General features: G+C 40.0%; 1 protein-coding gene across 1 annotated transcript in view; it reads left to right on the forward strand.

Annotated features, from left to right (window-relative positions):
- CHSY3 (chondroitin sulfate synthase 3) overlaps positions 1 to 22,939 on the forward strand; it is a 253,405-nt gene extending 230,466 nt beyond the window's left edge. Inside the window, exon 3 of the mRNA XM_037129875.2 lies at positions 20,577 to 22,939. Within this exon, the coding sequence (XP_036985770.2) occupies positions 20,577 to 22,139 (1,563 nt within the window). The 3' untranslated portion in view covers positions 22,140 to 22,939. The remainder of the gene's footprint in view (positions 1 to 20,576) is intronic.
- Positions 22,940 to 27,834: the final 4,895 nt, after the last annotated feature.

Raw genomic sequence — 27,834 nt, forward strand, 5'->3', positions numbered from 1 at the left:
CCCTCCTACTTTGTTCTTCTTTCTCAAAATTGCAGCTGCTATTCGGTGTCATTTATGGTTCCATATAAATTTTTGAACTGTTTGTTCTATATCTGTGAAGTATGTCATTGGTACTTTAATAGGTATTGCATTGAATCTGTAAATTGCTTTGGGTAGTATGGACATTTTGATGATGTTAATTCTTCCAATCCATGAACAAGGTATATGTTTCCATTTGTTGGTGTCTTCCTTGATTTCTTTCTTCAGTGTTATGTAGTTTTCTGCATTCAGGTCTTTTACGTCCTTGGTTAGGTTTATTCCTAGGTATTTTATTTTTCTTTTTGCTATATCGATTAGGATTTTTTTCTTGATTTCTGCTTCTGCTGTTTCATTGTTGGTATACAAAAATGCCTTTCATTCCTGGTTATTGACTTTGTAACCTGCTATTCTGCCAAGTTCATTTATTAGGTTGAGCAGTTTTTGGGTAGAGCCTATAGGATTTTCCGTGTACACTATCATGTCATCTGCAAATAGTGACAGTTTTGTTTCCTCCTTTCTGATTTGGATGCCTTTTATTTCTTTTTCTTGTCTGATCACTGTGGCTAAAACTTCCAATACTGTATTGAATAGAAGTGGTGAAAGTGGACAACCTTGTCTTGTTCTTGATCTTAGTGGAAAAGATTTTAGTTTTTGCCCATTAAGTATTATGTTGGCTGTAGGTCTCTCATATATGGCCTTTATTATATCCAGGAATGCTCCCTCTATTCCCACTTTGCTGAGTGTTTTTATTATAAACGGGTGTTGTACCTTATCAAAAGCTTGTTCTGCATCATTGATATGATCATGTGATTTTTGTCTTTCCTTTGGTTTATATGATGTATTACATTTACTGATTTGCAAATATTGAACCATCTTTGCATCCCTGGGGTGAATCCCACTTGGTTGTGGTGAATGGTGTTTTTAATGTATTATTGTTAAATTTTCAATGTATTCAGAGTTTTCTCCTATAGTCTTAAATTCTCTTTAGTAGTTGTTATACATTTCTTATTATAATTTTTGAAGATACAATATAATGTATATTATAAAGCTGGTATGGTGATTTTGCAGAGGGTATCGGTCAATTATACAATCATTACAAACTTGTTACAATAAAAGAAGATTTACAGTATTCTGATACCACTTTGAACTTCACATAATGAGTGATTTTAATTCCTTAAAATGTAGTTTGATTATTTTGTCTTATAAAAGTACCCAAATATTATTTAAGAAACTCAGAAATAAGATAAAATCTAATTTGAAGCCATTCTTAAATTTTCCTGAAAAATAACTGTAAGGAATTTTAAGTTCTAATTATCGAGACCCTGGCTGGGGAGCTCAGTTGGTTAGAGAGTTGCCCCTGTACACCAAGGTTGCAGGTTCAATCTCTGGTCAGGGCACATACAAGAATCAACCATTGAGTGCATCAATAAGTGGAACAACAAATTGATCTCGATCTCTCTCTCTCTGCCTCTCTCTCTCTCCCCCAATCTAATGCCCTTCTTTGCTATTATTTAAAACTGTAAGTGAGATTGAGAAGACATGGTAAGAGTAAATGAAAGCAGTGATGACTTCAGACTGTGTTTCATGTAGACTGTTTTATCTGTATATACTACCCCAGACTTGAGGCACCATCACCCCACTGAGAACCACTGATTTCAATAGAAGAACATTTGATTTTTTTTACTTGAAAAATAGTTGAAAAATTTAAAGTACTTGGATACTTCAAGTTGATACCAGAAAGAACTTTGTATTTAATTGTTATTTTGTCAATTGATGTTACTCCTCAATAGATCTTTTATCCATAGACAGTTTTATGTGTAATAAATGTCATTTCTTGGTTTGTTGGGACATTTGTAAAAGCTAACATTTAACCAGAGATACAGTTTTTTTCAACTACTGTTTTAAACTGCTTATTTAAATAATGCATCATATGTACAAATATATGTTAATGCTTTCATGTAACTGTTTTCCTTTGACCTTTACACCAGCATTGTACATCAGAAAGGGCAATAATTTATTCTCCCCTCTTACTCAGTGAGACACAGTGTGGTTTGCTCGCTGTCACTTGCTGATCAACAGACTCCCCACCCAATGCTCTTGTACAATCAGCTCCTTCCTCATGTTCCATTTTAAAAAGCCACAATACCAACTCTCTAGATTCCCATCTTTGTTGTTGTTTTTTTCTTAGTGTGTATGTTATTTCTCATTACACTTTCTAACTGGCAGTTTGGGGGCAAAGCTTCGAGGACACCCTAGGAAAGGACTTGTGAGGAGAGAGAGAAGCCATGCACCAGTTGTGGCGGATCTCCCAGTGACACAGAGGGGACAAATGGCGCAGCCACAGCCAATGCAGATGCAGGCTCAGGGGATGTGAACGGAGCGATATTGTGCCTTCTCTACGTAATTGCAATTACTTTCAAGTTTGTTTTGTCATCAAGCAATTTTTCAATCAGTGCAGCATATGCAAATCAGCACTCTGGTATGTGAATTATTTAATTCATTTATTATGTACTTATTAATGCCCAACCCCATTCCTCTTGGGGGAAAAAAAAGGGACAAGATGTTTAAAGAAAGACTACATGGAAAGCAAATGTGTGGAAAAGAAAGGTAATAGCTGAGCTGGTTATCAAAAAAAATTATATGTGAGAAGAGGAGAATAAAGCTATATGTAAGATACATAATTTTATTTAATAGAAAAATAAAATATTTGTCAAAAAAGAACATAAAGTATATTTCAGGCTTGGTTAATTTTTCCTTTGTTTAGATGACTTACATAAGCATACATAGGGACTGCTGTTTGGACAAAGAAGATACTTAGGCAGAAAGTGGGTGCCGTTGCCTTTCATTTCCTTACCCAGAGGACAAATTCCAGGCCTGTGGGGGCCACTCCTGGCTGATAGTGCCTCTCCTTCCCTTCACTGCCTGGATCTTTCTCAGCTTTGGGTTCCAACAGGGCCACTCCCACTTGGTCTAAGTTCTGCTCTGAGGAAAGTCTCTTTGCTTTTCCTAGGACAACGTATTTCTTTTTCTTCCTCTTTAAAATTGTGATAATTTAATCAGAGTTTATCATTCTTAATTATCCCAACACTAGTCATACGAACTAAATGAAGAAATCTATTAGGCAGTGTCTTTGCCAAAATAAACGTAAAATCTAACTGTGAGTTGGGGAGGAGTGAAGATAGTGATAATGAAATGACTAAGCAAACAACCCCTAATTGATGAAAGAGTACATTGGGAAGCCAAATGTGACAGTGGACATCAAACTCTGCGCTACACTGAGCTCTATGATGTCTTGTGAAGAGGAGCCGGCTGGCCTGGAACTGGTAGCAGGTGCATCCGTGTGATAGGAATTTAGCTGAATTTAATAGGGTGAGGAGTATTTGAATTGTCACAATGCAGAAAGGTCAGCCTCGGGTGATTGAAAACAGTGATTTTTCAAACACTTTTTCCCCTTTTGCAGAAATGTTTTGAACTCTTACTTTGAAACCTAATACTTAACAGCTTGGAGTGGAGCTGCTCTGATTGAAGGGAAACGGGCCCCAGGGGCCTGTGAATACGTCTACCTGGTTTCTCCGGCCTTGGACCTGGCAGCTTCCCAACCATCCATTTACGTTGCACTCGTGCCTGTGCCTTCTGTGGTTTCTTTGAGCCCTAATATCTGAGTCCCAGAGGGAAGCATTTGCTGTAATTCTGACTTGAAGCAGCATCTAAGCGAGCAGTAAGAGGGGAGGAAAATAAAAGGATAATTAGAGGACATTAAAAAAGTACACAGTGTGTTGACAGGGACATTGGGAAGAGGACGAAAGCAGGAGTCTGAGTCATCTTTCTGTATCAGAAATAAAAACAGTTGTGCTAGTTAGAGAACTAGAGATGGAACTATGCCTGTTTCTTTGTTTTAGTATGGATATGTGTTAGTCCATTTTTGCCCCGTTTAATCTTACACTGTGCTGAAATAGGCTTTAAAGCAGGGACGTAAGGACCAGGTTTATTCCAGTTGGGTCTCTGATTCTCTATCTTCTCTGAAAATCCAGAATCTGCTCAGAGGCTTGGCACATTGCATGCATTGCGGCTCCATCGCCCGGCAGCCTGGGCCCGGCATTGCTCACAACCTGCCTGGCCCCAAGGACAGAGTGAAAAGAAGGCACAGTCCTGCTTTCTGGAAATTCCCAAATGTGTTGGGAAGACAGATGTTTTTGGATAAAGAAACAAAAGTAAAATTAAAACTGGGTTAAATAGTGGGGAAGAATGGTATTTAGTCTCAGGAGAATTTGGGCCAGTCCTGATCCAGCCAGAGAAAGTATCCATGAGACAGTGACATTTAAGCTGAGTCATAGTTAAGCAGCAGAAGCAATGGGATTGCAAGGTGGAGAGGGCAAAGGCACTAAGGAGGGAGGATGCCATTGTGGCTGGAGAATCGAGGGTGGGAGTTGGGAAGAAAGCTGGAGAGGAAAGAACGCATAATTCTAAGAGAATTACTCATATTATTCTGAGAGCGTTGGATGTCACTAATGGGGAAAAGGAGTCACATGACCTATCAGGCTCTTGGAAAGATGATTTTTGCTCTGTTGTGGAAAACTGTTTGCAGCAGCTAGTTGAGACCTGGTCAGTCAGGTGATTGTTGCAGAAATAGAGAGAAAGTTCTTGGTGTCTTGGACCAGAATGGCTGCCCTAAAGATGTAAAGAAGACAATCGGGATTCAGGAGATAGGATGTGGAATAGATTGGAACTGGCGAGGAGGGTTAAACGAGAGCAATGACAGATTAACGATATATTAAGGATAGTAACTCCTGACATGGCATCATTATTGCAAAAATCACTTTCCCAATTTAATGTTTGCTTTTTAATTTCATTTATGGTGCTTTTGATATGGGAACTTTTAAATGTTAATATGCTATTAAACTCTATTATTTTTTATTTTTGTTGATACTTTTGTTTTACTTCAAAAGGACTTCTCCACATGTTTACAAGATGTAACTATTTACCTACATTTTCTTCCCTTTCTTTCACAGTATCTTGTTCCATTTGTAGGGGTAATACGAGTAGGACTCAAGTCTTTAATACACCTGAGACACACACACATACAGAGACATACATACAAACATATATGTGTGTGTATATATAGAGATATAATGTATCTAGTATAAGATTTGAGATAGGCATGAATATAATTTTTTCTTTTACATAGCTAACTGTCCTACAACCCATACATTAAAGTGTGATTCCAAGTCATTTGCATTTTTGTGGAATATCTTCACAATGAATATCTCACTGAGACTAGCCCTATGAGATATAATTAGATATGATATTCATTTGAAGATTTTAAGCAGTGTATCCAAAAGAACCCTGTAAACACTATATAAAATACCCTTTAATATTGGGAGCAATACTGTTGAAAATGGCGTCATGAAAACAAGTCCAAAAGCTAGTGGGATTTGGAGCGTATAGTTTTGTTTATAAAATACAATTATTAACTCATTGATTATACCAGTCATAGTTATATTCATCAGATCTCATCCATTTTCTCCTTAGAATCCTATCTTTGCTTTATAGGACTAAAACATAAGTCATTTACTTGTTCTACTCAGACAGAAAATTTTTTTCAAAAAACTTCTTTTAACCCATTTTGAAAGGTAACAACCACACAGACTTGGAACCGTTGCCCTCCACTCAACGCATGCGGCGTGAAATTCACTGTGCCCCTGAAGTGATGGGGACGGGCAAACGTGGGCATCCATACAGAGAAAGACACGCCCGTCATATCAGTACAACAGCTTTATGAACTTCCTGTTTCTCAGACTCACAACTGTGACCTCCTTTTGCCCTGCATAAATTACCTTTTTCTGTCGTGAGAAACAAAGATGAGCTAGAGCCAGTCTCCAGTAAGGAAATATAGGTGTAATTAAAAAAGTCAAAATGACTCAAGTAGTTGTGTTTTTATTTCCAGAAAACCTGACTTTCAAAGATTAGGCTTTGCTTGTGTTTAGGTGAGCACTGTCTTGGAAAGCCCTACCTGTCCATTAGAGCTGCACTTCCTGTCCACCCCCACAGCCATGCTGCACACCTGCAGAAGTCCAGGGTACCATCATTAGGATTTTTATTCTAAGAAAAACATTATCCTAGACATCCTGCCATGCTTATGTTATTTTAATTGGGTGTTTAGCTCTAGGGATCTTCATAATTTATCATAAAACTTTAATGTTAATAAAATCAGCTGGAAGGAAGCACTACTTATCTCCTTGATTACACCACAAGGAATAGGACCTTAATTTGAGCCTTTCTTTTCTTTCCTTTTTTTTTTTTAAAGCTAATGAGAGTGAGGACTTTTAAATGGATCAAGGGATGTAAGTACTCTAATGCAGTGCTTCATCAAGCATTGCCTATGACCCTCGTGAAAGGAAAATTACACAGGGCAGAGTTAAGCAGGCAAGAAAGACTTTATTCAAGACTAGTGTGATAGTGCCCTGGCTAGTGTGGCTCAGTGAATTGAACAGAGGCCTGCAAGCCAAAGGGTCACTTGTTCGATTCCCAGTCAGAGCTCATGCTGGGTTGCAGGCCAGGTCCCCAGTAGGGGGTGCACAAGAGGCAACCACACACCGATGTTTCCCATTCTTTCTCCTTCCCTTCCTCTCTCTCTAAAAATAAATAAATCTTAAAAAGAAAAAAAACTATTACAATAGGGGAGAGAGATTAAACTATTGCTGAAAGGCAGGAGAGTTTTTAAGTGCTAGGGGGAGCTAGTGGAAATGGACTGGAGGACTTCGCAGGCATTTTTGAATTTGTCCATAAGGTCACACCATCTGTCTTTGCTAATCTCTGTCTGTGGAAGGTAGACTTTCGCCCCCTCAGAAAGAGTGGGAGGTGGGGACTCGCTCTTTCTTGATGATTACATTTCCCAGAGATGGCCCCCAGGTCTTTGAGAAAGACATTCCTACACTGTAAAACTGAGAAGAGGCTGGAAGAAGGTCTGTATCTCAAAGAGGCAGAGGAAGAATTTGCAAGTTTTCTAAAGTAAATGCTCTTTAAAAAGGGAGGTCAGGGGCCTATAGTCTGAAGTTCGGCCAAGTCAAAGGCAACGTTAGGCCCTAGTCTTGGGCACCCACTGGCAGACGAGCAGATTTTCCCTGATCTAAAATGGCAAGTTTTTTCTTACAGGCAAATAATATACAATCTTAAGATCTTTAATCTTTATGTATAAAGATTACATTTATTAGTAACCTACTAAAGTCGTTAGTAGCATATAACAGGGATGGCTTTGCAAGAAATTTTGCCGTCCCAAGCTTACTAAGTAATAATAATAGAGATACTTATTGAGCATTTAATCTATGCCAGACATTGTTCTGAGCATGTTTCACAGGGTGTAGAGAACAACCCATGAGTTCTTTTCCCAGAAGCTGTCACTTGTCCAAGGTCAGACCATCGGGAATGGGAGAGCAGATCTCAAAACCAGGCCTGTGACTCCGGAGCCAAGATTTGGCCCAAAATAGACGTGTATGAGCACAGGCTGAAGGAATGACACAGGAGTATGCGGGAGAGACTCACGTCTCCTTCCTTATGTAACTGAAATATCCCCAGAAGCCGGACCTGCGTCTGCACCACTTTTACAGTCCCTACCCAAGCCTCGGTTATGTCCTGTCTCTTGAATGAGAAAACCTTTTCTTCCCGCCGGTGGCAAAGGCCTTCTTCCAGTCTTGTGTTCATCCTCATTTGCTGTGTTGTCTTGGCAGCACTTCGTTTATTTGTGCGAAAATGTTATTAACGTGCCGCAGCCCAGCCTGACTGGGAGCAGCTTTAGACTCCCAGGGTCATTTCGCCTTCCAGTGGCACAAAGCAGGTATGGTGGCGGGTGTTCTCGACCTTTCTCCCTGCTTGGACGAGTCCATCAGTTACAGCTGGCAAAGAGATGAGCGATCACCATCAGTCACGGCACAGCCCCACTGGGCTGTGAGGCTCTGCTTCAGGGAGATATTCGGGCTCTAGGACCTGTGCCAAATCCTGTACGACACAGATACATGAAATCTTCTGTCACATTTTACCGTTGGATCAAAAACATTTAGAAACCTGGAAGATAAAGCAGGATGCTGAGAGGTTTTCATGAGAGAATTAAAGTGCTTGCAGTACATGTGTTGACCCCTCTTAGTTATCAGCTATTCTGAGAGGCATGTGTTAATCTAAAAAGAATGAATTAGAAATGTTTTATGAAGTATCAGGCTCAGGCTACCCCTTGGGAGCCAGCCATCTAGGAAGGCATATGGTCAAATAAAGCACAAGTACAACATGGTATAACTAGAGCAAAGAGCATTTGTCCACATCATACGGCTGTTCATGATGTTGTGTGTTTATCGCTTATCTCTCCCACCCGACAGTTCACTCCATGAGGGCAGGGAGTCTGTTTCCTTTGTTGCTCTCTCCATAGCAGTGAACACATTTTAGAAACTCAGTAAATATTTTTAAAAGAATGAATCAGGTAGCCGAGATGTTGGGGAGAATTGGATCAGGAAAGATTTGGTCAGAATATATTTGAACATTGGTCTACTGATGTAAGAAATTTGCCCATAGGTGAATTAACATTGAACACTGCGTAGTGGCCCTTCTTTTTGTTGGGAGGTCATCAAATAAGAGCTTCTTGCGAAGAGCACTCCCAATTGCCCTGAGGTTGCTATAGAAACATCAATGATGATCAATAAAAGTTGTTAAAGAACCAAAGTTGCTAATCACAGAAGTATATGCTATCCTTTACGTTAAATATCATGTTTATCTCCATGCTTATCTGCCCCATTCTTACACCTTCTACCTTAGTGAGTGACATGATACTCATACAGAATTACGTAAGCTCATTTTACCTCTTCCATGGGATTAAATGTCTGGTTGCTTGAATGTTGGGAGAATAGGAATTAAAAATCAGCTTCAACAACAACTAAGAAAATCTTTCACTTTAGCTTTAGCACTGTTAGTTAAATAGGAATCTTCTTGGGTTTTGAAAAGTGTCGTAACTGGAATAAAACCCGGGAGTTAAAAGACAGATTCTTTTCTTTCCTCTTTTTTTTTTTGGAAAGTGAGATGTGATTTCAGGCACAGTCAGTGCCGTCGCTTAGTGGGTACATTCCCTCCAATTGGTACAGCAGGTTCCTTCATGTCTGTCAAACTTGTGAAGCAATTCTTTTCACATTCTGTTTCCCAACGATCTTGAAGGCCTTGTTTGGAAACGATAACCTCTCTCCTTCCTATTGTTATTAGTTACGGTGTGAAAAGTTAAATCACCGGTGTAGGGTGCAGTTAAATTATATTGGGACTATTAGACAGGGATAAGGAAGGTGTGACCTGACAACCTCTTGAAATTCTCCTTTGCCTCTTCTCTATGATGAATTATGAGTAGGGAAAAAGTTTAAGGATATAACGGATGCAAAAATTTACTTAACATTTTACCAAAAATTTTACAATATCTATGGGGGAAGGGAATTGAGTAGGTTCCAACAATCATCCACTATTATCCTAACTCCATGTCAGGAAGTGTCTGTGGCCACCATCTGAATATACTGACATCAGGATAAATCAGGCAAATTGATGAGCAGTCAAGGTCAGTGATCATTAGATCAAGGTCACTGGGTTTTTTATTAGAATATTATTTTATTTCTCACAGGGTAAATTAAGGTATATGGGTTAACTAAAGATGATTATGTGCTATGATAGCATTATAAACTGAAATCTGATGAACGGAGTAATTTCTTTCTGATTTAAATTTCTTTGATATTTCCTTAAGATAGCATGTATCCAAAATACACCATGCTGGGAAAACTGTATCATATGATTATTTTATGGTATCTGAAAGTGTTTTTAAACTATAGAGAATATACTGTTGAGAACATTCAATTATATATACTATCTGGAAGTTATTTTGTGTTGTCTGAAAGATATTTCTTTTTTAACTAAAGGAGCTAACAGAATGTAACAGAAAAAAAGTACCAGTTTTAATGGTACAGACTGCCCAGGAGAGACATTTGGATTTCCACCGAGATTGAACTAGCTAATTAAACAAAGGCGGGTCATAAAGAGCATTGGCACAGAGCTGAAATGAACACACACCAGTTTATCGGGTCATTTTCCACTGGATACCTTTGGTCACAAGTGATGGATCCACACAATCTTCTAGCTAGAGAACAGGCTGCTGTCCCAGGACACTGAAGAGTCTGAGGTTGGCCCGGCCTCAGGCACAGCCCAGCACTGGGTCTGATGCTCTCAACAGCGCTGGCTGCCTCATCGCTTCTCTGCCCTCGCCTGGGCAGTAAGGGCTGCTTTCCTTTCTGTGGCATTAAATGTGCAAAATGTGAGCCTATAGCAAGGGAACTCTGTATTGCTACCTTGAAAGAGATCTTGCCCATGAATGAGGCTAATCTGGGTTAAATTTTATGACAAAGTAGGTGAATTGGCCAGACTGTGACTTGTATTCCTCTTTCAGCAAGGACCATATGGAATAAAAGGAAAAGAAATTTTGTTGCCATCTTAAATCATTTTTAAGTTCAGTCGTGTCAACTATATTCACAATGTTGTACAGCAAACCTCTAGAACTTTTTTATTCTATGAAATGAAAGTCTATGCCTGATGAACAATCCCTCCCCAGCCCCTGGAGTCTACAATTCCATTGCTTTCTGTTTATGTGAGTTTCCCTACTTCGGGTACTTCAGAGAAGTGGGCTCACGCAGTAGCTGTCTTTCTGTGACTGGCTATTTCACTTAGTATAATGTTCTCGAGGTTCATCTATGTTGTAGTGTGTGAGAGGATCTCAAAAGGAAGACTTCAAACATTTTGTTTAGTTACTTTAAAGAGATATTGTAGAACATGAACACCCCCAGGCAACTTAAATTCATAAACCAATCATAAAGTTTCTGGGATTGAAAATAACTGGAAAATGCAGTCCTCACTTCTCATTTTTCAAATTCAAATTTGTTCAAAGCACTATAGTTATTTTTTAAAAATGTTCAAATCACACCTACAGCTATTGGGCTGCAGGTTTTCAACACCTGGTGCTTTTAAGTACGCTTTGGGATGAATTTAAAAAAACACAAGGTGAGACAAAATATTTTTATTTGTAATTTTTGCATGTAGTTTTAACTATACTCTTTTTAAGATAATGATTGATTTCCAAGCAGTTGTAAAAAAAAAAAGTAATGGAAAGAAATTCCGTGTATCCCTTCACTATTTTCCCCCCAGGGACAAAATCCTGCAAAACAGCAGTTAAATATCACAGCCAGGATAGTGGCACTGATAGGTTCACCTGGCCTCATTCACAGTCTTCAGCTGTGCTTGCATTTATTTGTGTGTGTGTGTGTGTGTGTGTGTGTGTGTGTGTGCGCACATGTATTTAGTTCCATGTGATTTTATCACATGTTGCACAGGAAATTTTTAGAGTTTGAGGATTTGATCTGGCTATTTCCAAGGTGTCATTATTTTTATAAATCTTAGCAGCACAACAATGCTTTTAATTTTATGGGACAACTTATTCAGGTTATACTTTTCACATTTTTAGTCTCTCCGTAATTATGAAAGATGCATGTGTATTTTTTACTATTTGGAATTAGGGGCTGTTTTCATTGCATCGTTACCACTAGTGAAGTAGGACACAGCCTACGAATGTTGCTGTTAATATTTGAAGACAACAGTTGAGGAAAAGTAATAGTTTGGACTTGAAAACTTAACTCTTTGGCTTAGAACTATTACACTTACTAATCTTGAAGAATAGAAGATCATTGGGCATTTTCATTAAGGGCAATCAAACTTTTGATGCGGTCATGCAATACTGCATAACTAGATCACAGGGAAGAGAATGAGATTTACATATTTGGAAGGCAAATTAGCCAACTCTCAGGTACAAATACATCATTATATTTTATACCACTCTAATGATTTATTTCCTTTTCTACCTTCGTAAATTACTCACATTTGCAGAGTCTGTACTTTGTGGAACAAGAACCCTTCCTTTTCCCAAACCCTCCTTAATCTCACACGGGGAGAGATTCAAGGAGAATTTTGTAATTTAGAGGGTTCTGTTTTAAAATGGAATGGCATAATGAGAACAAAGTAACTTGCACTAAATTGGAAAAGGCTTCTTTACACAAACAAATGAAGGGAATTTTCCCCTTCAGAGAAAACACAAATGCGACCATGAAAGATGTTTGTGAACAGCTCTCCACTCATGGCTTGGCCTCTTATTTCCCCTTCATTTCAGTAGCCCTCATGATATCATTCGGTTTTTAAGTTTTTCATTGATGATCAGAAGTCAAATGATGGCCATACTGAGCATATTCACATTATTTTCTGAGGAAGACTTAACCCAGGCCATTTTAATTTGTTCATTGCATACCTACACTGATAATAATAGTAAACCGAAAAAGCAACTACAGTATAATAACAGCTAACTCATAACTCAGATAGCAGTTACTGAATGCCAGATACTCCTCTAAATCCTGAGTTGTTTCTGTAATCCATCATACCCTTTCAAGTCTACACTTTTGCCTGTTTTTGCTGTAAAATATAGCTGTCCCAATACACCTTTTAGTGTTTCCCGGGCTGTGTGCGTCATGTGCGTGGGGCTCTGTGGCCGGTATGTCCGCACGACTTCTCCCCCGGAACCCTCCATTTCTACTCCGCCTTACGGCTCGCCTAATCGTCATCCCTTCTCTCCCTGCTGAGCTTTCCATGCTGTAAATGTCTTTCCTTCTGATTTTGTTTTCATGTCTGCGATAGTTTATTTCTGATTTTTTTATTTCCTCGTTCTGTGAGCTAGCATCACTTCTCAGCAGCACATCCCTGAGGGCTTAGATTTCGACTCTGCTGTTTTCAGACATAGATGAAAATGCCTCTTATGTGTTGTAAAGCAGTAGCTTTGTGTTTTCCTCACTTTCATGCCTTTGGTTTTTAGTTTTATTTTTGTGGGGGGCAAGCGGGAAGGCTAGTTTTTCATTTAGTTTTTTTTAAGATGTATTTATTTATTTTTAGAGAGAGGGGAAGGGAGGGGGAAAGAGAGGGAAACATGGATGTGTGGTTGCCCCTCACACATCCCAAAATGAGACTGGCTAGCAACCCAGGCATGTGCCCTGACTGGGAATCAAACCGGCAACCCTCTGGTTTGCAGGTCGGCACTCAATCCACTGAACCATACCAGCCAGGGCTTAGTTTTTCTGGTTTTTGGTTTTTTTTCAATAGAAACTTTGTGTTAGAGCTGTACACTTCCCCTCTTTTCAGAAAACATACTTATGACTAGAAAATTACTCTCCCCTAGACAAGCCCTTCACCAGAGAGTTATTTTTTAATTAAGTCTATTGGGGTGACACTGGTTAATAAGCTCTATATTGGCTCTATAAGTTTCAAGTGGACATTTTTATGACACGTGATCTATACATTGCATTGCGTGCCCACCACCCAAAGTCAAATCTTCTTTCACCATGGACTTGTTTTGGGAGAGACATTTGTTATAGTCCTAGGCTTGCTGATCTCACAAGAAAAGGCTCTGGTCCTCTCTGCTGTCTCAGATTAAACCTGCTTCATGAAAACATGGCTTAACTGTTTAACCCTCTGCTTTTCGTGCCTCTGTCTCTCCCACTTCCCATCTACTTGTCGGCAATGAAACGTTTCCAGCAGGGCTTATCCACCAGCCCCAGTCACCTCAGTCCCTGCTTGTACACTCACCTAAATGGAATCAGTCTACACCCAACACTGGCAGGCTGGATACAGGGTCCGGCAGAAGTCATGCCGTTGAATGTGGTTGGTAGGGTGCGTGAATCTATCACACGCAAAGGTCAGCAATTTGAACATTTCACTAAAGTCTCATATGGTGTGCCAGAGTGTGATAGTGTCATGTTATAGAAGTACATGCTTGTGGTTTTGCAATAAAATATTTTTATGTAATAAAAAAGGGGTGTTATTTGTGCTGGACCCTGTATTTAACCCCCCCATCCCCAGCATTTCTGAGATCTGCTGTCCTTGAACCCTTTTGCTGCTGACGTTCCTCTGCTTGGCGTTTTGTCTCCACTTTGCTTTGGATGATCCTGCTCAACTCCATCAGCTTTTGGAAATCCTACACATATTTTAGTGACTATGTTTTTTTCTAGGGTCTCCCAAAGCTGGAGGTTACTACATTTTATTTTTAACATTCCCTATGTCTTTTTAAAACTGGCCTTATTAAGAAATAATTTATATCCTACAGAATTCTCCCCTTGTGAGTGTACAATTGAATGATGTTAAGTAAATGTAACCAGTGGTGCCACCGTTACCACAGTGCAATTTTACAAACTTTGCATTACTCCAAAAGTTACATTGTGCCTGGTTGTGGTCCACACCTTTTTGTTTCTTTTAAGATTTTAATTGTTGAAACAGAAGTCCTTAATTTATATGGCTGTGATCACCCCAGAAATGACCTGTGCTATGTTTTTGATATTAGTAAATCTAAGGGGGAATGGAAGTTTAGTAGAGTAGAAGGTTAAAAACACACAGCTGTGTTTTGGCATTTACTCTTCCAGCCCCTGACCTTTGTGATAGATTTGATTTATGGTTCCTCAGATAATGTCCTTCCCCGAGGGTGCCGTGTTGAGTGGTGGCCCTGAGGCTCCAAGGCCAGTCAGGGCACACCACTGTGATTCTGCTACTATGACCCGATCTCCCCCTTCCGAGTAAGGCTCTGCAGGTACCTCGACCTCCACGGAAAGTGCTGTAAAGGAGAGGAAAACAACTTAAAGTAGAGGTCTTGAACTATTTCAAACCAGGTAATATAACTTTAAAAGTAAATTTTAACTTTCAGACAATTTTGCTCCCTTCCAAATTTAGTAGCAAAGCTGGCTACATCTCCTAGCTTTAGTGATAATGTCATTATTTTCATTGGACCCTTGGTTAAACCAACCCTCTTAAACCTTGGTTTCCTGAAATTTCTAGAATAACTTACCTTTCTTGAAGTAAAATGTTAAGGACCTGTGAGCAGACGGTGCCTGGATGGCATGTTAGATACACTGAATCACTGAGTGCAGGAGTGACAAACTCATTTCCACCGGGGCCACATCAGCCTTGTGGTTGCCTTCAAAGGGCTGAAATAATTTTAAGACTGTATAAATGTAACAACTCCTTAACTGTTCAGGAGTTGAAATTACATTTGGCCCGTTGAAGGCAAGCACAAGGCTGATGTGGCCCCCGGTGGAAATGAGTTTGACACCCCTGACTTAGTGTATGTGGTCCAATTATATAACTTCCGGGCATTCCCAGAAATGAACGAAGATGAAGCAAGCCAAGTGAAGGGCGTCGTTCTCATTCTCTGAAAACTCCCAGCTAAAAGAGAACAATCTCAGGGACTGTTGGTAGATCCCCGAACTACTATTTATCTATAATGATCATTTATGAAGTGCTTTCTATATGCCAGACACAGTGCTAAACATTACATATGTGTTTGTTCTTACTGAGAAACAGTTTAATGAATATTGAGGTGGTTGGCATTTTCTCTTTGATAGATGAGGTCTCTGAGATTTAGAGAGATTGGCTGAAAAATGGATTAGAGGTTGTGGAGCCAGTGCTCAAATTCTAACCTGGCGGGCTCCATAGCCAGACTCCTGTGGAGCATTCTGGTGTCTAGCCTGTGTAGCTTGTACCTCCCTATGTGTAAAAGGAAAAGACTTGGACATGCTCTGTGCTTCTCAATGAAAAATATGACAAATCCAAGGTGTCCTCATTATTACTGCACTACCTGGAGTATGCTTTTTTTTCTTAAGCTGGAGTATGTTTTAATGTGCAGTTTTTCATGATTGCTCCCATCACTGTCTTGGTCTGCTTGTAATATTTCTGCAAAGGAGCACATTAGAAAGATAAGTACTATAGAGATGACTTGGGTTGCAAGTGATGAGCGATGCAAGTCCGTGAAACATTTTAACACTAAGGTATTATTTCTTCTATAACAAAATGTCACCTTCTCAGACTGTGCAGTATCCCTAAAGGAGCTGGATGAGCCTGCAGTTTAATGGCTTACCTCGGAGCAATGTTTCCTATTTAATTTAGAATGTTTCCTTCTTACCTTAGTAAGGTATGCCTCAAGAAAAAATAGTTTCAGATAACCAATATCCTAGAAGTGGTATAATTCGCAGTCTATCTGTGATCAGAATTTTTTTAAAAACTGCTTGCACAGAAAGAAAAATGTATGTGGAAAATTATATAAAGTAACACATTGAAAACATTCCAGGTGAAAAATAACAATACTACAAAAATGAAGATATGACAGCCCACTGCATATTATGGACCTAATTGGATTTAACAAAAATCATAGTTTCAGATAGCAATGGCATGTGATTTCAGGAAAAAAAATATTGGATACAATTGAACTAAGTCTTGGATCAAATCCAAAATCCTTCTCGAAATACATTCGGTTACAGTCTCCAAAGTTGAAGGATGTCGATTGGAAAAATCTGGGTGCAGACAACGACCAGGTGAAATCCTGGAGGTAAAGAATCTGCTGTGGTCCTGGTCTCACTCCTTTTCGGTCACCTTCTCTGGGGCACTTCTGTGATATATTTTCTCTTGTTCTCCTCCTCTCTCAATCTCTTTCTCTCTTTCTCTCCCCCAACACCAAATTCACACACACACATTTATGTTCATACATATCAGAAAAATCTACCTAATTCTACATTCATGTATATGTACACTTTTAAAATGATCTTTTATTAATTGGATTATAACAGACAAACACACCCCCTAAGTTCAGTGAATGTTCACAAATTGAATGCATACATTTAACCATGACCTAGATCAACATTAGCAGCACTCTAAATCTCCCAGCTCTCTTCTTTGACATTTAATCACAGCATAGGTTAGCTTTACCTGCTGCTGAATATCATATAAATAGAATCAAGTAAAGGTATTTTTTGTATATGGCTTCTTGTTTCTGAGATTTGCCCACGTTGTTGTGAGTAGTAGTGTTTCATTTATTTTCATTGATGTCTTGTTTTCCATTAAATGAATATACTGTATTTATTTCTCTAGTCTACTCTTGATGTACAATTACATTACTTTCAGTGTGGTAGTATTTTGAATAGTGCTACCATGAAAATTCCTACATATGTTTGGATGTATGAATGTGTACATTTGTATGAGATGCATATCTAAGAGTAGAATTACTGAGTCACAGCTTTTAGCTGATACAGTTTTCCACACGATTGAACCAAGTTTCATTCTCACCAGCCATTCGTGAGAGTTCCAAATCCCAACAGTGCATTATCAGTCTGTTGAGTTTTAGCCATTCTTGTGGGTCTATAATGTGATCACATCGTGACTTTAAGTTGCTTTATCCTGATGAGGAATGAACTAACTAACGTTTTTGGATGTTTATCAGGTACTTGCATACTCTCTTTTGTGAAGTGCTCATTCAGGTTTTCTTTTCATTTTGCATTGAGTTTGTCCTTTTTTCTCACTCATTTGTATGGGTTCAATATATATATATATATTCTGGGTATTAGTCCTTTTTTGTGAGATCTATTAAAATATTTTCTTTCACTCTATATCTCTTAATGGTATTTTTGAGGAACAGAATTCTTAATTATAAAGCAGCCCAATTTACAATCTATTTTTAATACTCAGACACAGTGCAGATTTGAAGGCTCTCTAGGGGAGAACAAACACCTGCAGACGTGAAGTGAAAGCCTGTGCAACATATGTTCCTCCTGCGAGACAAAAGTTAGAAAAGTTTGGAATGTTTTTTGCTAAGTATACCCATATATTTCCATGGGTAATATGGAAATATTCGACCATGGGGTTGAACAAAAGCCAATCTATTTTCGTGATTAGTACATTGTATTACATTTAAGAAATCTTCACCTAACCAAAAGTCATACATATATTTTTCTTGTGTTAACTTTCAGAAATTGTATTTGTTTACCTTTTATATCCATATTAACAATTCAGTGGAGATTTTTAAAAACTGTGGAATGTGGGGGGTCAGTTTTTACTGTTTTTCATATGACTATCCAAATGACCTTGTACTGTTTACCAAAAAGACCACCCTTTTTTCACTCTCTCGTGCCATATTTGTTATAAATCAAGGCCTAAGTCATGTGTATTTTTGTTTGGGGATTATTTTGATCCCTTGTTCCATTTATCTTTGTACAAATATCCTAATTTCTAAATTGCTTTAACTTTTTGTTTGTAGTATTTTTAAAGATTGTTGAGTATCCTTGCCTTTTTATTTCTATGTAAATTTGAGAATCAAGTTGTTAATATTAATAGCAACTTTTTATGATGGGATTTGTGCCCCAATTGCACTGAATCTATATATCAAGTGGGGAGAATTGGTGTCTCATGGTATATTCTAAACAAATGTTTGCAAATATATTCCAGCCATATGTAAAGAGGATAGCATATTGGGATTAAGATGAGTTAGTGAAGGAACACCAGATGGTTTCATGTTAGAAAATCAACCAGTGCAACCATAACACACACACAAAGACATCACGGAATCTTCTCAATGGGTGCAGGAAGAAAAGAATTTGCTCAACATCAAAGTTCACTTATGATAAAGTTCCTTGCGAACTAGTACTAGGAAGGAACTTCTTTCATGTTTTAACAAGAACTATTGACTCTGGGATTGGACCAAGGGTTCTGCTCTCCTACATTTTGCTGAAAATCCTGGCCAGCGACAAGGAAAATAACTTGGACTTTTTACTCTGCAGCTGGTCTCTTCAGAGTTTGAGTGCCAAAAGACAAGAGTTGCTGATCTGGAAACTGTCACAGTGTCACTTCTGCTGTGGTCTGTTAGCTAAGATAGTCACAGAGTCACCCAGATTTAAGAGAAGGGGACAGAGGCCCCACCTTCTGATGGGAGGAGTGTCGAAGAATTCATCATCACTAATCTGCCACAAGTTCTTATATGTCAGGAACTATTTATTTTTTGCGATAAAATGTGACCTCCTGCTTGGCTGGGATAACTTGAGTTCCAGTTTGACTGAACATAAAATTGTGAGTCATTAATTGGCTCCTTTGGGGTCATCCTAGACCATGCTTGACTGTGTTTCAGCCCTGAGTGTTGCTGTGGTGTGTGTTGTAGCAAGATTCATTATTTCGCTACATAGAGCCAAGTGGGCTCTGTTTGCTTATTTTATTTCGTTTTTCTCTTGGCCTGATTGCACACATATATCTGCCTTCATTTTAAGGGTAGTATGTCCCTCAGACATATTTTACATACATATGTTTATCTCCTTTAATAGCTACTTAATAGTATTAAGTAGATATCCCAACTTTTAAATCTATATTAAATATATGAATGACATGGAGGTATATGTTGTGTGCTTGTGTGTGTATATATATATCTTCTATTCTATATGTGTTTTCCACAAATCTCTTTTTATCCTTCTTGTAATGTAACTATCAGTGGTTTTGTTATCTTCCTTAAGCTCATTTATTCATTCCTTTTATGGAGATTGTTGTTTTTTAAATGTATTTGATCAGTCCATAAGTTTCACTTGCTTTGGATATGTATTCTTAAGTTCACAGCATTTCTTTCCTCCATATTCATTAATATATTCATGGATTCCTGCCCCCCACCTCTTCCTTTGGTAGTCATCTTGAATAGGTGTGATGGAGGTTTCTTTATTGATTGGCAAAGGAGGAATCAGCTGGCAGTTTGAAGTGCGATCTCATAGTTCAACATTCTGCTGGTTTTTGTTTCTGTCAGAAGTAGTGAACTTGTTCTACACTAGCAGAGAGACTTTCTGGTGCAGAAGGATATCAAGTATGTCTAATCTGGGATATGATCCTTTAAATCACAAGCATAGATCGACTCGGTTTCTGTCTTACCTTATTTTACCATGAACTTACTCTGTAGGGATGGTATATCAGGACAGTAAGTAAAATTTACATCTGCTGTGGGGGTGACATTGTCATTCCAAGCAACAGGGCATCGGGTTCACACCTCAGATGAGCCTTACATTTTGGAAAATCTATGCTCTACTCACCCGCCTCTCACAATGATCCATTACAGGGTCGTGGATGTATGCAACTCTTGTTTTCTTTGATATTTTAGGTTGATTTCAGAATGAGTAGAGGGACAAAGATTCTTTACATTGAAGTATAAAGCTGGAGGTTAGTGTGCAGTATTTGCCTATGAATTGACAAGTTAGTTTGCAGTATTTGAGCATGTCGATTTGACATTTTAAAACTATTTTTATTTTAAGTACAAATTTTACAAGTCATTTTGTTATAAAATGCCATATATAATTAACATTAAATATTTTAATTGTAATGTTTTAGTTTATTGTTTTATTTTCTTTTTTCTTTTTTTTTTTAAGATTTTATTTATTTATCTTTAGAGGGGAAGGGAAGGAGAAAGGGAGAGAAACATCAATGTATGGTTGCCTTTCATGCATCCCCTGCTGGGAATTGGCCTGCAAGGAACTGGCCTGCAACCCAGGCATATGCCCTGACTGGGAATCGAACCGCGACTGTCTGGTTCGCAGGCCCGTGCTCAATCCACTGAGCTACACCAGCCAGGGCATTGTTTTATTTTCTAATGTATTCTAACATCCTGATTTTCTTTTGATTTTCAGATGCAACAACTGTTCCATGAAAATTATGAACACAATCGAAAGGGTTATATTCAAGATCTTCACAATAGCAAAATCCATGCAGCCATAACCCTTCATCCCAACAAAAGGCCCGCCTACCAGTACAGGCTGCACAACTACATGCTCAGCCGCAAAATCTCTGAACTTCGCTACCGCACCATCCAGCTTCACCGGGAGAGCGCACTGATGAGCAAGCTCAGTAACAGTGAAGTGAGCAAAGAGGACCAGCAGCTGGGAGTGATGCCTTCTTTCAACCACTTTCAGCCTCGGGAGAGGGACGAGGTGATAGAATGGGAGTTCCTGACAGGAAAGCTTCTTTACTCAGCCTCTGAGAACCAGCCCCCTCGACAGAGCATCAGCAGCATCCTCAGAACAGCACTGGATGACACCGTCCTGCAGGTGATGGAGATGATCAACGAGAATGCCAAGAGCAGGGGACGACTCATCGACTTCAAGGAAATCCAGTATGGCTACCGCAGGGTGGACCCCACATATGGGGTAGAGTATATTTTGGATCTCCTCCTCTTATACAAAAGACACAAGGGAAGGAAGCTGACGGTGCCCGTCAGACGGCATGCCTACCTCCAGCAGGTGTTCAGCAGGCCTTTCTTCAGAGAAACCGAAGACCTAGATGTCCACAGTCTTGTGGAGAGCATTAACGGTGACATGCAGTCCTTCTCCTTTATACCCGATTCGTTAAAGATACTGTCCTCTCTTCAAAGTGCCAAAGCAATGGCAGGGCACAATGAAAAGAAAATCCACATTCTTGTTCCTCTCGTTGGAAGGTATGACATTTTCTTGAGGTTCATGGAGAACTTTGAAAAAACTTGTCTTATCCCAGAGCAGAATGTAAAACTGGTCATCATCCTATTTAGTAGGGATTCTGGCCAAGATTCCAACAAGCATATTGAGCTGATAAAAGCCTATCAGAGCAGGTACCCTAAAGCCGAAGTGACCCTGATCCCCATGAAGGGAGAGTTTTCCAGAGGTCTGGGTCTTGAAGTGGCTTCTGCCCAGTTTGACAATGATACTTTGCTGCTATTTTGTGATGTGGACTTGATCTTCAGAGGAGACTTTCTCCAGCGATGTAGAGACAACACAGTTCAGGGACGACAGGTGTACTACCCCATCATCTTCAGCCAGTACGATCCAAAGGTAACCAACGGAGGACACCCTCCTCCTGGTGACGACTTCATCTTCTCAAAAAAGACTGGATTTTGGAGAGACTACGGATATGGAATTACCTGTATTTACAAAAGCGATCTTCTGGCTGCAGGTGGATTTGATACCTCAATACAGGGCTGGGGACTGGAAGATGTGGATCTCTACAACAAAGTTATCCTATCCGGCTTAACGCCCTTCAGAAGTCAAGAAGTAGGAGTGGTGCATATTTTCCATCCTGTGCATTGTGACCCTAACTTGGACCCAAAGCAATATAAGATGTGCTTAGGATCCAAGGCAAGTACTTTTGCCTCAACCATGCAACTGGCTGAAATCTGGTTGGAAAAACATTTGGGGGTCAGGTACAATCGAACTCTCTCCTGACAGCCCAGGCAACGCACGTTGCCTTTTTAAAGGGGAGTTTACCTCATTGTTGGTTGTTGTTGTTTTTATTTTATTATTGTTATTTTTATTATTATAATTATTATTGTCATAATTTTATTTTGTTGTCCTGGTCTTAAACAACTCTTGGTCGTCTTCCAAAGGATGTTTGTTGACCTCAGGCAAGAGGAGTCTGCAATTCACTGATTTTTCAGATTTCTACTGAAGTCAATATGTGTATTACATTTATCTATCTTTTTTTGAGATTAGTTAAATCGTGGCAATCAAATGACTTTTGAAGCTCATCCATCATGAGAGACAGCTTAGAAGAATGTTCTCCTGGGTCTTATAGATGCAATATCAACTTTTATTTCGTCAAATTCAATGTGACACAAATATTAACTGGTGAAAGGTACCACAAAAGTGCTTTATGCTTCCTATGGGGAAGGGACTCTGTAACATAAACTTGAGTTTTGTAATTTATACAAGGACTTAAATATATATAGAATAATTTTCTTCATCTTTAGAATTTTTAAAGTAAATGAACACTTATGATTGTATGTTTATTTTTTAAAACAATGTTTTAAAAATTGAGGAGTTTTGTTCCACAAGCAACCGGTACTGGCTACCCTGGTCTTAAGAAAATTATGTCCTCCTCACAGCTGTCTGCTATAAATGCGAATGAACTTTATTTTCTCAAGGGAATATGATTTAATTAAATATTCATGTACATTTTAGAAGCTTTATGAAACCATGTCCTTCATTTGCTGGCAAGAAGATAACAATGACAGAACCTGGTTATTTATAATAAAATGCAGGTGTAACAGTATTCTTTTTCAAAAACCCTGGAAATGTCGTGCTGTTTCCTTTCAGTCACATTCGATGCGTTTCTCACAGCAATTAGAGTCACCAAAATGTGCTCGCTTCACCGACTGGAAAAGTTAATGAGAGACTGTGGGCATGTGATTTGTATTATCATGCTTTAAGTTCTAGCCTCCAGAAGTGATTAAAATGAGCAGTTTCTTTATTTGATAACTTTCAGGCCAGGAGAAGCGTTTCTCCTCAATCTCTACAGCTCCATAATCAACCCGAATCCAGAATAAGTCAAAAACAGCCTTTAATACAGATCATAGATGGCTCAAAGATTCACACACAAAAATCAGTGGGGAATTTATGAACATAAAATTAATTTTACAATTATAATTGTGCCATTATAGAAACCACATAGGAACATATCTCATTTAATTACACATATTATTCTTTCTTAAAACTGAATCAATGGGTTCCAGTTTGTAGAAAAACATAATTCTTTTCAAGCAAGAAAACGAAAATCTGTGCAAGAAGAGGTCCCATTCCCTATCCACCTGGGTCTGTCCCCACCACTCATGACCTCTGTTTGGGTGCATGTGTGTTTGTGTGCATGTCTGTTTGGGTGCATGTACATTTGCATGCATGTCCTTCCAGAGCTGCTTATGCAGAAAAGGCACCCACTTTATTTTTTCAACCTCTGCACATACAAAATGTAGCACATTCTACATCCTGTTCTGCACTTGCACTTTCTTTTTTCACACAATTAAGAGTAAAATTTGCATCAAAATAGATTTGAAAGTGATTGTTATAAATTGCTACCATTATGTGGAGCTGATGGCAATAGGCCATGGAGCGTTTGCCTCGGTGGAGGCAACCTCTTGTAGCCCAGACATTTAGGGGCCTCAAAACAATGGCATTGCTCAATATTGCAGCAAACACCATGGCACTCTCCTGGACTGTAACATGTAATCTTCATAATGCCACATTCATTAGAAAGGAATTAATGGCACTTTTGGAGGTTGAACAATTTGACAAGGCCAATGGTTCAGAATTGACGCCTGCTCTCATATTGTCTCTGGCCTCCACAAACCTTTACTTTAATGGCTTATTTTCCTACATGGTGTGACTTAGCTCTTTTGCAGGTTTTATTCTCCTGGATAAGAAGATATGTTTAAATTTTTTAAAATTGAACAGTGTATCTGTTAACCTGCAGTAAAAATAGTCATTTGGGAAGATCTATTACTAAATTGCAATTATTAATGATTTTATCAACGAAGAAAAGAAATTGGGGTCTGCTCTTTTCTTTAACTTAGACAATGGAAATAACAGAGGGTTTTACAGAGGAATAAATAGCAACACCTCATTTAAAACACCCCAAGCCTTAGAGCCGTGGGGCAGCTGCCCAGGGAGGAGGTGGCTTTCTCCTGCTACACTGATGAAATTATACCGAGGAAACAAGGGAATTCAGAGACCTCATTTGAACATACCATACTGAAATCATATAGGCACATTTAAATTCTATTTGATAATTTCGCTTTCAGCTTTCCTTTGATTTTTTTCAAGCACTGCAATATTTCCTGACTGAAAATTTATTGGAATTATATTAGAAAATTAAGAGGTTTTTAAAAAATCTGTTTGGTGTCTGTTGCTGAAAATCACATTAAGGTGGAAGAGCGACGTGACGTAGATGCCGTCGGAACACCGCACATGCGCATTGTTGCCACCGCCTCACTTAAGCAGCTGTGGACGTTCTGTGTAGCTGGTCCCCCAGTAACGGTTTTGTCAGCCATCAGCATCGTCTTATTCACCATCTGCCGTCCACTCAACACACTGCGCATTTTACTTGCATCGTCCTTTTAATTAATTTATTTTTAAGGTTTTTTAAAAAGATTTTATCTATTTTTACAGAAGGGAACGGAGGGAGAAAGTGAAGGAGAGAAACATCAGTGTGTGGTTGCCTCTCAAGCACCCCCTACTGGGGACCTGACCTGCAACCCAGGCATGTGCCCTCACTGGGAATCGAACCAGCAACCCTTTGGTTCTCAGGCTGGTGCTCAATCCATTGAGCCACACCAGCCAGGGCTTCATTATCCTTTTAAATGTAATTTTCACAACAGATCTCAGTATGTTGATATTATTTTCTTCATTCAACAGATATAGTAACTTGTGGGGGCAACTTCTTTCTCAAGGTCCCCCCGGTGCCACAGACACACGTGAGTGAATAAATATGGTGAGACAGGCTGAGATCTGTTTGGGGATGGAGGAGTGGGCTGTGGCCAGTTTCTCAGGGAAGACAGAGGCCAGCAGTGGCCAGTTTCTCCAAGGAGAAAAAGGCCCCAAGCGCCTTTCTCCATAGCCTTTTATTGGGTTGTAATACACAGGAATACAGAGCGGCCAGGATCAAACAGTAGATAACATTTCAAAGAGGTCTGAGGGTTTCAGTCTGAGTCAGTGTCTGTCAGGAAGAGAGTTGCAGGAACTTTGGGAGACATACTCATTTCCTCTTGGACCCTTATCACACGAATGAAAGCACTCTCAGCAGAGCAGATTTCATAGGTTAATCAGCAAGTCTTTGTGGTGCCAGATTTTTCCCCAGGGTACGCTCTGGCCAGGCAAGGAGCTGCACCTCTCCCCATCAGGTATTCAGGCTTAAGGGGATTAGAGCCAGGAAGCACTTCTCCCAGAGAACATGGGGACTCAGACTTTGACAAAGCTGGGAGGCGAGAGTCCATTGCTCTCTGTTGCAGCCCCCCAGTCCTTCCATGAAGGCCTCCCAAGTGATCCAGTCTGGCTTAGGTTGCCCCCCACTGTGAGGGGTCTTACCCATCATTGACTTCCAACCAAGCTCCGAGGGCAGGGAGAGGAACTGAGGCAGCGTTTGCTACAAGAGACAGGCTTTGTCTCCTGTGGCTGGCATTCCAAAGGTCCTCTCTCACCCTTAGCCACAAGGGGTAGAGATATAATTCCTAAAACTAGGCAGAACGGTCTACAACAGTAACTGAGGCCATGAACTTGGCCAGGTGGCACTACAGCCTCTCCTCTGGACAATCCCAGCCACCAGAAAGTGGCCTCATACGTTCCATACAGTTGGCATGCTGAAGTGTTAAGATTTAATTGCTGTCTCAATGTGAAGTGCGTATCTTTCGCTCTAACCCATGGCTTCTCAGTTGCTGGGAAGATTTAGGAGACAATGGGGGACAAGGGTCTAGCTGACACTGTGCACATGTTTGATCCACCATTCAGCTTGCTTCTGTGCTGGATGCTCATTCTGGACAGAGCTAAGTTTGCTGCTGTTTTACTCAGAGCCTCTTCATGCTTCCACCCCTTTGCTAGCTCCCTCTGAGTATACTGCTTTGGGAAAGGGCTTCTTCTGTCTACTTACTCCCATGTTCCTGGACTTCAGCCAGTAGGAAAAAATGCTCAGCATTCCTGACACCAGTAGCAGCCCTTCCGTATGGTCTCAGCCAGCTGACAGCACAAGCTGTCTGCAGTGAGCACCACCACAGAATTGCTGGACTATTTATGTCACTTCACCCCTACGGACTTGGCTACAGCAACTTTGTCAGAATGGAGATATTTCTGAATCTAAAAGAGGAGAGCATTGTGTGTAGTTAATAGTTGCGAAGCTACAGGAGTGAAATACCCAAATGTGGATAGCTCCAACCAAGAGAATAAATGGTCACTGGGAAGGTATAGAGTTCCTCTGTTTTTAGCAGAAGAAAGCTGGAGCCCCTCTCTAGTTGGCAGCCCCAGGGCTTGGACACTAGTTTCATGTGGTTGCATTTGCAGATTGGCCCTGGCAGCTCCTTCTTCCAGGAGGAAGTTGAGGCCTCTTTCCAGAGGCTGGGATCGCCCAGATGAGAGGCTTTACCTCGGCCAGGCTGAGTGAGCCCTCCCCTAGGACTGCCGAGTCCTGGAGGAAACAGCCTCCGCCAGGCTTGGACGTAGAGAAACTTGGTGTCTCCATTCCTTACCTCTCCCCACCCAAGAGAAAAATCTGTTTAAGCAGGTAAACAGCATCAAGATGAGTCTCCCGTAGCCAGTAAAATGTATGCAGCCTTCTCTTGGCCATGGTGGTAAGGTTTATATGGGAGAACAGGAGCCTCAATACACCTTATGTTATATAGCCAAGTTACCTGTCTTTTCTTACCACCTGCTGCTTTCTGAGTTACTGCACCTTTATCCTCCAAGCCAGAGGGGCCTAGGGGGCCGTACCCTAGGAAGATCTCTAAGAGAGGACTGTTAGGAACCTAGGGAATTTTCTGCTTAAACTCATTTGTGTTCATGGTTAGCCCCCCTTTATTTGCTTCATTGCTTTTCCGTGGTTTCAGGAATCCACAGTCAGGCTCAGCCTGAAAGTTTTTAAAGTGGAAAGTTCCAGAAATAAGCGACTCATGAGTTTTAAATTGCACACCATTCTCAGTAGTGATGAAGTCTGGCGAGTACCAATCTGTCCCGCCCAGCATGTGACTCATCCATTTTCCCAGCATCTCCCAGTGCGGACACTCTGGCTGTGGGTCACTTAGTAGCCAGCTGTGTTACCAGATCTGCTGTCATATGGTGGCCGTGCTGGCTCTCGAGTCACCCCTGTCTTACTCAGTAATGAACCCAAAGCACAAACTGGCAGTTTGGATGTGCCACGGAGAAGCTGGAAAAGGCTTCCTTTGGTGGAAAGGTGGAAGTTCTCTACTTCATAAGAAAAAGGGCCTATGCTGGGGTTGCTGAGATATGCAGTAAGAACGAATCTTCTAGCCTCGACATTGTGAAGGAATCAGAAATCCGTGCTGGTTTGCTGAGTGGTAGGGGAGAGACAGAGAGAGAGGGAGAGAGAGGCTGTATTAGTTGAGTGGTGCATGACTGAGTCACAGTGCTGCCTCGTCCCCTCAGT

The sequence above is a fragment of the Artibeus jamaicensis genome, unplaced genomic scaffold (genome assembly GCF_021234435.1).
Source record: "Artibeus jamaicensis isolate MK-2021 breed Jamaican fruit bat unplaced genomic scaffold, CSHL_Jam_final contig_786, whole genome shotgun sequence".
NCBI classification, from domain to species: domain Eukaryota; kingdom Metazoa; phylum Chordata; class Mammalia; order Chiroptera; family Phyllostomidae; genus Artibeus; species Artibeus jamaicensis.